The 14,822-nt window shown below is 46.4% G+C and overlaps 1 protein-coding gene and 2 pseudogenes across 1 annotated transcript; all 3 read left to right on the forward strand.

Moving 5' to 3' along the window:
- The first annotated feature begins 8,784 nt into the window (after positions 1 to 8,784).
- LOC120679349 (rust resistance kinase Lr10-like) lies at positions 8,785 to 10,588 on the forward strand. The gene is made up of 2 exons (XM_039960918.1): positions 8,785 to 9,084; positions 9,213 to 10,588. Exons 1-2 carry the CDS (start codon positions 9,036 to 9,038, stop codon positions 10,478 to 10,480), a joined length of 1,317 nt encoding a protein of 438 aa, XP_039816852.1. The 5' UTR covers positions 8,785 to 9,035; the 3' UTR covers positions 10,481 to 10,588.
- A 1,435-nt stretch (positions 10,589 to 12,023) lies between these two features.
- LOC120680277 lies at positions 12,024 to 13,789 on the forward strand (annotated as a pseudogene).
- Positions 13,252 to 14,822, forward strand: part of LOC120677951 — a 37,985-nt pseudogene continuing 36,414 nt past the window's right edge.

A 14,822-nucleotide genomic window follows, 5' to 3' on the forward strand; every position in this document is an offset into this window, starting at 1 on the left:
CCGTGTGGGGAGAGGTGAAGAGGAGGTTCAAGTACCCAGAGGACCAATTTGATGAAGATGTGTGCAAGCGCCATGCTTTGTTTATTGCAGGCAAAGCGCTTCGCAACTTGAGGTCAACCCTCAATAGGAACTATGTGTAGAAAGGCAAGACACCCTACGCAGACTACAACTTCATCAAACGTCACATCTGGGAAGAGTTCGTTGAAAAGATGACGACCGACGAATCAAAGGCCAAGGGCAAGAAGTTCTTCGATCTCGCAAAGATGAATGAGCTACCCCACAACCTGGGCACGACTGGGTACGCCGCTAAGAGGAAGAAGTGGCGGCAAGAGGAAAGCGAGGCAGCTGCATCCGGCCAGGAGAATCAATTGCTAGGCATCGACGAGAGGGGACGTGACTACTTCAATGCTCGTCGGCCGAAGAGACTAAAGGAGGGCAGGACCAAGTACAACGAGCCAAATACCAAGACGGTAGAGAAGGCTTTAATCGCGGTCAATGCGGCCAAGGAACGTGGGGAGTTCACACCTAATAGGGAGCATGACTTGCTGACAGAGGCCCTGGGAAACAGCGAGCACCGCGGCCGCGTTCTAGGCTTATGCTCGAGGATGAGTTGGAAGAATGTGGACTGATGGAAATTCGACGCCGCGTGTCATCACCCAAGGCAAAGATACAAGGAAGGGCTCATCTAGCAGGGTAGAGACAAGGCAATGAAAGAAATTATCAGGGGGACAATACAAGAGATGTTTATGAGCACGGACCCCAAGATTGTGGAGCTGGGGATGTAGATGTTCCGCGAGGCTGGTGTGCTAACACAACAAGGTCTAGCGTAGATGCCGCCGGGTACCTCACAACCCTAAAGGTACACAGTCGATGAGATCACGGAGCAAACATTTGCCTCGCTCCAGATGCCCTGGGGCAGGATGGGAAGGAAAAAGACTGTGGTGCAGGGCAATGTACAGCTGCCCGACCTTAAAGCCAGATACCATGGGTAGCCTATCCCTCAAGAATAAGACGTGGTGTACTTGGCGTGGACGTTCGACGAGTTCGAAAATGATGAACTTGACTTTCCTTCTGAAGAGGGATACACGACCATCGCCGGTGCTCTCGGCATGCGCGTGCTATGGAACAAGGCAGATATTGTCTTAGAAGAGAAGAAGCCGGCATCAAAGCCCTCGGAACCGCCATTGTCTCCACTGGGTCGCCCAAGTGACGAAGACGATGGCAACGGAGGTGATGACCCATCCAACAGTCCCGGACGTAGCCCGCCTCCCGACATGAGCAACCAACAAGGAGGTACAGGGGGTGCACCGGGCAATGAAACACTGCCTCCAACCAGTCAAATGGGCACCGGGCAATGTCCTCCTGCACCCAAAAAGCCTACCGACGAAGCTGACGACAAACCAGCCCACCTCACTATAGAGGAATGGGCCGCATCGTGCATAGCCGAAGACTTCACATGTACAACGGCGTTTGATCGGTAAATATTCTAATGGCAACCAAACGTAGTCAATAGAGATGATGCTAACAGACTTTTTCCCCTCCTTGTCTAATCTTAATAACAATCCGCCAACACCGCTGTCAATTTGGGGCCTTGGTGAAGATTTCCCCGTTAACTTGGAGAATGGAAAGTTCATGTTGCCTTTGTTAATTAAAAAAAACTTCCATTCTCGAAGTTAACGGGTCAATCTTCACTAAGGCCCCAAATTGACGGCGGTGTTGGCGGACTGTAATTAAGATAAGACAAGGAGTGGAAAAGGTCTGTTAGCATCATCTCTATTGACTATGTTTGGTTGCCATTAGAATATTTACCGATCGAACGCCGTTGTATACGTGAAGTCTTTGGCTATGCACGACGCGGCCCATTCCTCTGTAGTGAGGTGGGCCGGTTTGTCGTCAACTTCGTCGGTAGGCGCAGGAGGACATTGTCTGGTGCCCATTTGACCGGTTGGAAGCGGTGTTTCGTTGCCCGGTGCACCCCCTGTGCCTCCTTGTTGGTTGCTCATGTCGGGAGGCGGGCTATGTCCAGGACTGTTGGATGGGCCATTGCCGCCGTTGTCATCGCCTCCATTGCCATCGTCTTCGTCACTTGGGCCACCCGGTGGAGACGACAGCGATTCCGAGGGCTTTGATGCTGGCTTCTTCTCTTCTAAGACAATATCTGCCTTGTTCCATAGCATGCGCATGCCGAGAGCACCGGCGATGGTCGTGCATCCCTCTTCTGTGGGAAAGTCAAGTTCATCATTTTCGAACTCGTTGAACATCCACGCCAAGTACACTGTGTCATAGTCTAGAGGGATAGGCTTCCCATGGTATCTGGCTTTAAGGTCGGGCGGCTGTACATTGCCCTGCGCCACAGTCTTTTTCCTTCCCATCCTGCCCCAGGGCTTCCGGAGCGAGGAAAATGTTGGCTCCGTGATCTCATCGATTGTGTACCTTTGGGGTTGTGAGGTACCCGACGGCATCTGCACTTGACTTTGTTGTGTTAGCACGCCAGCCTCGCGGAACATCTGCATCCTCAGCTCCACAATCTTGGGGTCTGTGCTTGGAAACGTCTCTTGTATTGTCCCCCTTATAATTTCTTTCATTGCCTCGTCTCTGCTCTGCTGGATGAGCCCTTCCTTGTATCTTTGCCTTGGGTGATGAGACGCGGTGTCGGATTTCCATGAGTCCACATTCTTCCAACTCATCCTCGAGGATACGCATCGAACGCGGCCGCGGTGCTCGTGGTTTCCCAGGGCCTCCATGAGCAAGTCATGTTCCCTGTTAGGTGTGAACTCCCCGCATTCCTTGGCCACATTGACCGCGATTAAAGCCTTCTCTGCCGCCTCGGTCTTTGGCTCGTTGTACTTGGTCCTGCCCTCTTTTAGTCTCTTTGGCCGACGAGCATTGAAGTAGTCACGTCCCTTCTTGTTGATGCCAAGCAATGGATTCTCCTGGCCGGATGTAGCTGCCTTGCTTTCCTCCTGCCGCCACTTCTTCCTCTTAGCGGCGTACCCAGTCGTGCCCAGGTGGTGGGGTAGCTCATTCATCTTTGCGAGATCGGAGAACTTCTTGCCCGTGGCCTTTGATTCGTCGGTCGTCATCTTTTCAACAAACTCTTCCCAGACGTGACACTTGATGAAGTTGTAGTCTGCATAGGGTGTCTTGCCTTTCTGCACATAGTTCCTTTTGAGGGTTGACCTCAAGTTGCGAAGCCCTTTGCCTGCAATAAACAAAGCATGGCGCTTGCACACATCTTCGTCAAATTGGTCCTCTGGGTACTTTAACCACCTCTTCACCTCTCCCCACACGGCACCCTTCAGGTCATCCGGCACTTTCCTCCAATCCGAATAAGTGATCGGTACATGCTCCTTGATTATATAGGGGCCACTGGTTGCTGAACGTGCCGATGACACTTTCTGGTTCCAAGGGCTCTCCATGTGGCCCTATCCTGTGTATGTGTATTGGTGAATTGTCTAGGGAGATGTGTACTATGCTCGATGGGTTTTATAGCCTTATGAGTGCTAAATTATAGCCTGCTGAGTGCTAAATTTGTGCCGCAAAAATGTGCTCTGGCAGTAAAAAATGGCGATGCCAAAACTTTTACTGTATGGACAGCAAACTTTTGGCGATAATGAATTGTGGCGCCAAGATTTTTTATTGGCTACCGTTAATTTTGTGCATGCCTGTTTAGAGGGTATGAAAGACATATTTTGTTTCATCTCTAGCCTACCCCAACTTGTTTGGGAAAAAAGGCTATGTTGTTGTTGTTGTTTAGAGGGTATGAAAGACATATTTGGCAGGTCAGAGGAAGATTTGCTGCGTTAGATATGGAGCCATGCATGATTGATCACACACATCAATTAGCATATGATTGTTGCTAGCGCATCTGTAGTATTAACACGAGGGCAATTGTGTCTTTGTACCGCATCAATAATATGTCTGAAAAATGCTAAAGCTAGCTATATTTTGGGACGGAGAGAGTAGTACGGGAATCCTCCCCTCCACCACTCCAACCCTAATCTAAAGTCCCAACCGCCCCCAATCTCAAATCCCACGCTACCAATCCCCCGCGCGGCGCCGCCTCCTGTCATGGATGATCCTTCCCATGCTGCAACTCCCTTCTGCTTCTACCTCAATCCTATCTTCCCTGGTGCTTCTGCTTGCAGCAATCGGTGATCCGATCCTCCCTACATGCATCGATGCTCACATCTTGTTCTGATGATCCGCTGATCTCTCAGGTGTGCTGCCGCCCCCAAATCAATCGACCGGAGGATGAGCAGTGATTTGGATCCCGCGTCTCCACTCGCAGTGCCGACGCCACACTCGAGCATGGTGACACCCGCTGATCCTTGAACCGCAGGCCGTCAGCATGGGAGCGACCCATGAGGATGACACCTTCCCATCTGCGCCGCGGCCTCCGCGCACACGGGCGGCCGCCGCCAAGTGCTGCTGTGCTTCAACTCCAACAGGTAAGGAACATTTTCTCTGGTTAACACATCCCTTCTTAGTTCACATGTGGACTAGTGGAAACCCACCTTCTGTTGATTTGTTAACGGAAGTGTGATACATCCCATTCAGTACAATGATGCTTTTTTTAGAAAAGGGAAACTTTATTAATTTCAAGTTTGATACATCGAGGTGATATATCGTCTTGAAATGTTCCCTGCCTCTTCCCTAATGACACACAACCCTACAAAAAGTTTTGGAAAGTACAATGATGCTAGACATCTACTTTTGGAATCACATGTGCATCGTAATATTAGATATTAGATCGTGCAAACACATATATCTGCACTTGAAATTGAAGTTAAAGGACACATATTAGACTAATTGTAACTATCAAATGTGCTTTTTTTATCCATATGGAGAGACGGCACATGATTCTTGATACTTACCATATACTAATTTAGTCTGTTTAAATGCTTTCTTTCTTAAAGAAACATATGCGATAAAAATAAGAAATTTCTTCTTGTAGCACATAGACATTCCGTAGCATGTAGTGCTTTTCTCTTGTTCCTTGTTTCCTGAATGAGTTGCTTGAATCTGACATCTTTGTTATGTTTAGATAATACTAGTCCCATTAAAATTTTGTATGCAGAGTGCAATTTCTTGAAATTTTTCACTGTATCTTAAAATTAAGATCTTTCTGGCTGTGATGTAGAATCTGAAGCTCGCTTGTTGCGGTTCATTTCATAATTGGCATAAGATGAATTATAGGCAAGTACGTACTTGCCTACAAGGCCCTGGTTCACAATTTTGTTTCTTCAGAATTGAGTTTTGACAACCAAATCTTTGAGCTTTTATGGCATCAAAGTTCCAAGATATATCCTAAGTATAATTCCAAGCTCCTAAGCTACTGACAGGCAAATGTTTTTGCAACAAAAAATGACAGGATGCCTCATATGTTTTCAACCGCAGGGCTTTTGATCAGTGAACAATGTAGGCAATATATATCCCATCTGTTCCTCATACAAGTGTTCAATGTCATGGTATATGAGATAATATTTTCCTGATAGAGAAGAACTCAAATAATTTTTTTACCAGTATAGTTTATACTAACCAGTGAGCACTCTATGTTGTCTTCTGAGGATAGAAATCATGCATCCTTCAAATGTCAGTGTTTAATAAACATTCTGCATACTTCAAATGCTACTGTTTATGTTTGACGTTGCAGTACAATTCGATCTTGAATTAAAGAGTATGTTCATTCAAATTGACTATAGTTTAATCTATAGTGGAAATGATGATGACTTCTATTTAAAGATGCTTCATATAACCTCATCTACAGTTTAATTGAATTATTCTAATTTCATCATGTAAATTTTGGTGGCCACACATATCCTATATCTTATAAGAAAAGAATTTGTTTGTTTAATCTTCAGGATCCTAGAAGACCGTGAAAAAAATTTGAAGAATGAAGCAAAGATGGAGAAGTGAGATACAAATTATCTTCAAGCTTCAAGCCTTTTAAATAGATTCAAAAAGTATAAAAATTAGGGTAATATGTAACATTTTCATGTTGTTAGATGATTGATTGTTGACTTCATTTGATCAAATATAAAAAGGAGTGTTTTCCTCGTGAGGTGTACCTGCTGTGTACTTTGGTATGTATCCATAGTGAAAAATGATTGCGTGTAAGAAGAGGCTGGCAACTAATGCCCTCCGTGATGTCATAGTCAAACTTTATTTGAAATAAAAATAAGAACGGACAAAAGAAAATGGATTTAATTAAGTTGCTCGAGATAAAATGCAAAAAGTCACGGCAACCTTAGTAGACACATAATTTACCGTGTCTAAAAAGCGTATCATGTCTTCTAGACACGCTTACTATAAGTGTATCAATAGTTCTTGACACGGTCATGTGGTGACGCTCCAGACACGTTTTAGTAAAACGTATCTATACTCCATTAGATATTAATTTAAACGTATCTGATCTACAAATAAAACGTATCTACGTGCCTATTTCTTGTAGTGTGACATGTTCTGATGTTGTATATTGCAATAATCTCTACTAGTTTATATATCAACGACGATATAAATCTTGGTATATATATTGTGTTGATTGTATAATCTCTACTAGTTTATATATCCACTACAAAGTTGTATAACTTCTGAAGATCTACAACTTTTATTTTGGTCATTTGTTCATCCAAAATAGTGGTTGTAACATTGTTGACAAATCTTCTATATCTCCTAGTTTCAGGAAATTATATGAGATATAGATTTTATGAACAACGTTACTATCACTTTGTCGAATGAAGAAAGGATCAAAATAAAAGTCGTAGAGTTGAGAAGTTATACAACTTTGTAGTTGAAATTTTTTTAATATGAATTATTTACTGCTTCAAAATATGGTTTGAATTTGTCTTTGTCGAGTGTTTTTTCTCTAGCACTTGGCGAAGACCTTTTTTGCCGAGTGCCAAAAAAAACTCTCGGCAAACTCTTGGAAAAAAACTCTCAGCAAAGACCTTTTTTACCGAAAAGAGGCACGATAGTGTTATTACTTTGTTGTGTGCAAAAGAAAAACACACGGCAAAGAGGTTCTTTGTCGTGTGCTCGACAGAAAGCACACGCAAACTACCGGGCACACGGCAAAGAGCCGGATTTCGGTAGTGATAGTACACAATGAACATAGTGTATAAGTTTCACGTTTTTTATTTGTTTTAATGTATGTAAAGATTTAGATGAATTTTTGGATAAAATAGAACAATATTTTAGGAGCGGGTGGTGGCTTCACCCGCTCCTAACAAATCATTTCAGAGTTAATATAAAAGGATGACATGCCCCATAGAGTCACAAGTGATTGTATAGTCTGGTGGTAAGAAAGTTATGCGCGAGGTTTTGAGATAGGCGGTTCGAATCCTAGATGATACAAGTGTGCATATTTCATCAAAAAATCATAAAAAGGTGTGCATATTTCATCAAAAAATCATAAAAAAATCGTGGCTCGACATTACAGGGCTAGTGATGGTGGTTGGTTGGCTGGAATATTTTTATTTTGCTATTTTTTCTATTTTGGGATTTTTTTGTTTTTTGACACATGGATTTGTAGGGGCAAATCATGCTAGCTACGAAAAGTAGGGACGGATATGGCATCCGCTCCTAAAAATCTTTTGTGTAATTATAAATATGGGACCCACATCTGACAACTGTTGCAGTGCATGTTACATATCATAGACAAGAATTGTGGTACACCGGATAGGATGAAATCAGATGAAACGAAACTTTATATAGCTCAAGATGGTAACGAAACTTTATATAGCTCACGATGGTAGTTTCAGTGCTTTTCATAGTCTAAGAAATCCCTTTTTCCGTGTATGTCAGTTTTTTTTTCTTGTGACGGTACACACCAGCCGGCTCACCAGGACGAAATTTTAATTTCTCTATCTAATGTGTATTGATAAGTGCTGCTAACCTGATGTTCGAAAGCTTTGATGTCAATTCCATCTTTGCGTGTGATGTCTTCTCAACCATGAAAGGCCCAAAGATTCAATTATAAATATGGGACCCACACATCTGACAACTGCTGTTAATTATATAATTTCACAATATTAGATATTCCTTCAATATATAGTTTACCCCCTTATAGGACTAGAAGCTATTTATATCATTTTGTTCTTCAACCATTATATTTATCACACAGTGCAGCGGTGTTATTGGATAAAAGCTATATCTGCAACTGTATGTTTTTGGCCAGTTTGAATTCTTCTTTACTCCCCACCAATTGTAAGGTTGGAAGAAATTAATTGAGTTCGGGAAGGTACCAGCACAAGTCACTTTTATATTCAACTTGACAAACAGAACAAACAGAAAAATTAAACATGATGAGAATTTGAATTTAGACTCACTGTTCTTGAACAAACCATGATATTTGTTACGATTGCGATTTGATGTAGACAATATTTATGATGCAAAAAAATATCACTAGATTATTAATCACATGAAACATGATTTTATACATTAATATATAAAAAGACTTGGTCCAACTTAATTAGCATAGTTCAACTTTGCACAAAAGCTAAAACAACACATGTATTTAGGAGGTAGCTATAGTAGTGGTTAGAAGAAGTGCACCTGTTGATCACACGTTAAAGACATTTAATTAGCAACACGTCATGCATAGTTTCTTACGTTTTGCAGTATATATATATATATATATATATTCGTCCAGAGAATCGTCGTAAACAGCAGCACAATAAAATTTCACTGAACTCAGCCATTATCTGTGTGTTCTCCCTCTTTGACCACTAAATATCTTCATGGAGTACAGGACAAACAAATTAGTACCTTTGTATACATTTTTATACTACACCTTGTCGCTTTTATAGTCCCAATAATTCAACTGTAACTTTTCCACGGCAAAGTTTGACCAGCGAACCTATAGTCAAACCAACCAAAATAATGCAGGAGCTCTTCGTTTACTTGTCTCGTGAGCTGGTCGATCTTTTACTTATATCTGTATGATCACCAGTAAACTGAAAGAGTAGTAATTGATTCCCACCTTAGTATATGCACTCCTGAGGGTACTTCTTGACCAAGTTCAGCAATCCGATATGTCGTCGAATGATGCTACAACAGGAGGGAACATTGCAATAGCCATTGGTAAGCAGATACATTTTGTTTATCCATGTATTGTTGATGCGTGGTCAGTTGTCAGAAAGTTTGATTTGCAAGCAGAGAAATTAGTAACATTGTTGATTGATTGGCGTCATGGCTTTCGCAACCTTCAGTGTCCGTGATCGCCGGCGGGATCGTGATCATCGTGGTATCGGTGCTCATCTACAAGTGCTACAAGCTGCGCATGATGCGCAAGTACGGTGGCCTTCCGCCGCCGGCGGTGCTGCCGACGGTGGAGATGAGGACGGCAGCAGCGGCACCAACCGTCGTCGGCGGTGGCAGCACGGCGACGATGGCTAGCGGCACGATCAGCAGCAGCTATGGCGCCATCGACGTCGTCAAGAACCGGCCCGTGCGGTTCAGCTCGCTGCAGCTGCAGGAATTCACCGGCAACTACGCCGAGAAGCTCGGCGCCGGCGGCTTCGGTGTGGTCTTCAGAGGCCAGATCCCCCTTCCGGATCACGGCAGCCTGCAGGTGGCCGTGAAGGTCCTCGGCAGCAACATGGGGCGGCGCGCCGAGGAGCAGTTCATGGCGGAGATCGGCACCATCGGCAGGACGTCGCACGTCAACCTCGTCCGGCTGTACGGCTTCTGCTTCGACGCCGACCTCAAGGCGCTGGTCTACGAGTTCATGCCCAACGGCTCGCTGGACCGCCACCTCTTCCACGACGACGGTGACGGTGGGCCGCAGCTCATGTTCAACAAGCTCTACGACGTCGCAGTCGGCACGGCGAAGGCGATCCAGTACCTCCACGACGACTGCGAGCGGCGGATCATCCACTACGACATCAAGCCCGGCAACGTGCTCCTGGACGAGGCCTTCCGTCCCAAGGTGGCCGACTTCGGGCTGGCGAGGCTGTGCGAGCGGGAGAGGACGCACATGACGATGACCGGCGGCGGGCGGGGCACCCCGGGGTACGCCGCGCCAGAGCTGTGGATGGCGGCGCCGGCGACGCACAAGTGCGACGTGTACAGCTACGGCATGCTGCTCTTCGAGATCCTGGGGCGGCGGAGGAACTACGTTGAGGGCGGCGGCTCGCAGGACGAGAGCGCGGAGTGCTGGTACCCGCGGTGGGCGTGGCATCGGCTGGAGCGCGGCGAGACGGAGGCGCTGGCGGCGCGGGCGCTGGCCGGCAAGGCCGGCAAGGAGGGGAGGAGGAAAGTGGAGCGGATGTGCGCGGTGGCGCTATGGTGCGTGCAGTACCGGCCCGAGGACAGGCCGCCGATGAGCGGCGTGGTGCGGATGCTGGAGGGCGACGAGGACGTCGCCGCGCCGGCCGTGAGCCCCTTCGCGCATCTCGACTCCGATCATCTGGTGTCGCAAACATTCACGGCGGACACCACCACCACGTTCAATTCGGCTCCGCCGCGTAAACATTAGTTATTATTCCTGGAAATATTATTTAGTCCTGTACAGTTTTATGCATTTTTGCTTTCCATGTAATCGCAGCTTAATTATTACTACTTCTGATGGAGATTGATTGGTTAACTTCGTAGAAACAAAATTTCATTTTGTGAAAAGTTTGGAAATTTGGCGAACTTAGAGAAATTAAATATCAAACAAAATCTTACGAAAAATATATTGGATTTAGAAATAAGGAAAAGATGCTTATTTTGGCCAAATTTGGTGAATTTTACACAGAAGAACCAGTAAAAAAAAATACAGTGCACAGCTACATAGAACAAACAGATATTAATCTTGTTCCGCCCCCTGGATATATAATGGAACAGGTGTTTACATATAGAAATTTCAAACTCTTTTCTTTCTTGGGTAAATTCCCTCAGCGTGATAAAAAATTTGAGGTCTTCCCTCCGTGCCCAATAATTTTTTGAATTCCCCTAAATACCATCAAACTGAGGGAAGGCATCAAAATTTCGATGGCACTAAGGGGACTCGAAAATTTCTAGGGAAGGTCTCAAAATTTAGATGGCACCGAGGGAATTTACTCTTCTTTTTTTGGTTGGACAGTACATGTTTCAAAATCTTAACCCTAACATTGAACCCAAATTTCATCTTAAACTCCCTCTCTTGACAAATTACTTCACAATCCAAATAAGACAGCAAGATTAATAACTAATCTCCCGTGTTAATGCCCCACGTCAACTTCCATTTGCACTATTCTAGTTCCCCGCATGTCCCTTATCAGTTGCCAAACACACATGACAAAGTTAAAATACTGTCTTTTTCTAGCTTTAGTCAACAAAGCATATATATTAATTTCCAAGCGGCAAGAGCAACGTCTTATAAGAATTGGTAAAATCTTTGTTCATGGTGCATAACAAACAAATTATCTAACAAATTTTGTCTGGCATCCGTTAGATCAACGGCAAGAAAAGGAAGAATGGTACTCTATTATTTATTAGAGACGACAAGCAATACAAAGGCAAGTAGAAGCATGCTAGTAGTCAATGCACTATCCCTTTAGTGAATTTACTAGTGCTAGTATATACTATCTATTAGAGAGATTGTTATTATATGGATTAGTTGTGTTGATTTGTCGCTATGTAGTATTAGAGACAAGCAACAACGGCTTTGCTTGGTATATGCAGTATTTTGTCGCTATTGAATTGTGGTGCCTCCGTGCTCCCCTCCGTCAGATACAGGAAACTTCGGGCCCAGCCACATCTTCACCGGGTGCTTCCTGCCCAAGCAATTTGTTTTTGATTCGTTGGTAGCTGTCGCCTCACTCCTGAATGAAGATTACTAGTACTAGGGTATCCGGGTAGAGGTTACCTGGACCTTTCATCTGTACTCCGAGATGCGTGATGGGGTAATGGAAGTGTCAGTTTGAGGTGGGATGCTGTCAGATGGTGTACACAGCTACCTGCAGCGACGTATAGTATACGATGTGAAAATAATTGCACTATGTACCAGACGCTCCCCTGTTTCTGTACCAGAGGCACGGTTAGGACGGGCGCCGCGGTCTGAAATTTCAAAATCATTTGAATCCAGTTCGACATCGTCGCCTCGTCCGTGCCCGTCGCGAGCGCTGCCACCTCGCCACCGCAGGCCACGCCACGCGCCTCCTCGCCACGCTGGCTCCCCGCCGCTGCCGCAGACTTTGGCGCGGACACGCTAGCTCCGCGACGTCCCGCGCAGCCGTGCTTGCCACCGCCACGAGGAGCAAGCACGCCATCGCGGTCGCCGCGGCCACCGCGGCAGCTCGACCTCGATGCCGGCGCCGAGTTCCTCGAGGCGCGGCACGTGGCGGCGCAGCAGCAGCCCGAACCAGCTCGCCTCGGTTAGGCCGCCGCCGGCGGTGGAGGCGGCGGGGTCGTGCAACCTCCGCACCCTGCTCAAGCTCCGCGACGAGGATGACCTCGCGTCGGGGCACCGGGCGGCGGCCTCCGCCATGGCCACCGAGAGGCAGGCCTCGCTACCGCCGTCCTCGTCGTCGCCGCCGCGGCGCGCATCCTCCTCGACATCATCCGGGACGACCCGGCCGCCTTCCCCCACCGCGTCGGGACCGGGGCCAACGCCGGCTCGGTGACCCCTCCTCGACATCATCAAGCTGGTGGAGGACGACGCCGAGCGGAGCCGGAGGTCGCGGCCAAAGGGGTGGTCGCTGGGTGCTGCTGCCTGGTCGCGGCCTTCATCCCCTGCGGCCACACCTTCTGCCGCGCCTGCGCCCGCGAGCTCCTCGCTGGTCGCGGGCACTGCTCGCTCTGCAACGCCGTCATCGTCGGCGTCCTCATCGCCGCCGCCGCCGAGGGGGATGAGGACAAGGAGGAGGGCCGCAGGGGAGGGGCAGCGGAGCGGGGAGCTAGGCCGCGCGGAGGGGCTGGTAGGGACGCCCCACCATGTGGCGCCCGAGGTCATGGCCGGCGGCGAGTACGGCACTAAGGCCGACGTGTGGAGTGCGGGGTGGTCATGTACACGCTGTTGTCCGGCTGTGCGCTCCCCTTCATTGGGGAGATCGCCGCGGAGGTGCTGCCGGCCGTGTTGCACGGCAGCATGCAGTTCTCGCCCAGGCTGTTCGGCGGCGTGTACCCAGCGGCCAAGGACCTGATGCGGCGCCCGCTACCACCAGTTCTGCTGGCTCTGCTGCAACCCCTCGGAGCGCCACCGCTAGTGCTCGCGCTACGACTACGACGACCGGCGGCGGCGGCGGCAAGACCGGCGCCCAGGGCCAGGGCGTGGCCACGGAGGAGATGCGGCGGCGGCAGGCCAAGGCTTCGCTGGACAGGTACCTTTACCACTACGAGCGGTGGGCGGCGAACCGGGCGTCGCTGCGCATGGTGCTTGAGGACATGGACAAGCTGAAGCTCTCGGGGTTCGAGAAGATGGTCGCCGCGATGGAGGTCCCGGCGGCGGACCTCGGCTACCTGACCAGGGCGTACGAGCTGGTCACCGACAGGGGAGGTACTCGTCGCTAGTGAGTTCTTGATAATTTTTTTTTTGATGCAGAGCTCTTGGTAATTTGGGTGATAAGCAAAGTACCAACCAGGGCGCAGCAACTTTTTAGTTTTTGAGATGTATTGTTAAGTTTTTTTGGTCCTGGATCAATCATGTAGGTACCGTCCCCTCCTCTGCGCTTCTTATGTTGTTATTGATAGTAAATCATGTATGTTGGTACTAGATGGTACCGGATAATATTTTTTAATACTTTTTAAACCGAGATCTACATAACTACATAAGGATCATACTTGTAATATCTTGTATTGTGACAGATATGCTTCTTTAAGCTCAGGTACTGGGTGGTATCAAATAAATTGGTTAATGTGGTACCAAACATATATATATGGCAGTACAAATAAGTACTCGTACAAATTTCACTAGTGTAATGGGTACCAACACGCACATGAAGTTAAAAAATGGTGTAAATATGACACTAAAAATGAGTGTTTATCGGCAAGGTATCAGCATGGATCGGTACTATATAATATACCAGTACATGTTTGTTCCATTATTTCACAATTATAGTGAAATAATAAAACAACAATATATTATATTAGATACATTAACATGTACCAGTACATGTACGGCACTCAGTTGTTCTTTGACCATATTTCGGAAATTCCTATCAATTTTGTATTTCTATCATCAATATAAATTAATTTGCTCTCATGCTCGGGTATTGGATGGTACCGGGTAAATTGGTTAATGTGTAGCATCTGCACTAGTGTATTTGGTACAAAAAAGTATCAATTTCATATCGGCAATACAAATAAATACATATAAATGTCATTATTGTATTTGGCACCAGCACGTACATGAAGTTAGAAAAAATGATGTAAATATGACACTAAAAGTGAGTGTTTATTGGCAAGGTACCAACATGTATAATGTTCCATTCAATTCGGTACATGTTTGTCCCACTATTTCGCAACTATAGTGAAATAATAAGACAACAAAATATTATAGCAGAAGTTCAAAAAATAATCAAAACAACAAAGTACTATCCCACTAGTAGCAACGACTAACTACAACCATGTATTAAATGGTTGAAAGGACAGCCACTAATGAGTACGACGGTTGAAAAAAAATTGAACAGTATACATGACGCAGGCTTTTCTCGATGCGGGCGAACTTTTAAGTCCTTCCACTGACAAACGCGGCAGAGCACCACTTAAATACGGAAATAGAAAAATATAAATACAAAGTAATACACTCAAATAAGACAACATTTCACAGATCTCGATACATGATTCGTGGACAGGATAACGTCTCCCGCGAGTGCCGGGTTCCAAATAGAGTTTTCGCTCACTCCTCTGTTGGTCAT

This window comes from Panicum virgatum, chromosome 6N (genome assembly GCF_016808335.1).
Source record: "Panicum virgatum strain AP13 chromosome 6N, P.virgatum_v5, whole genome shotgun sequence".
Classification (NCBI taxonomy): Eukaryota; Viridiplantae; Streptophyta; class Magnoliopsida; order Poales; family Poaceae; genus Panicum; species Panicum virgatum.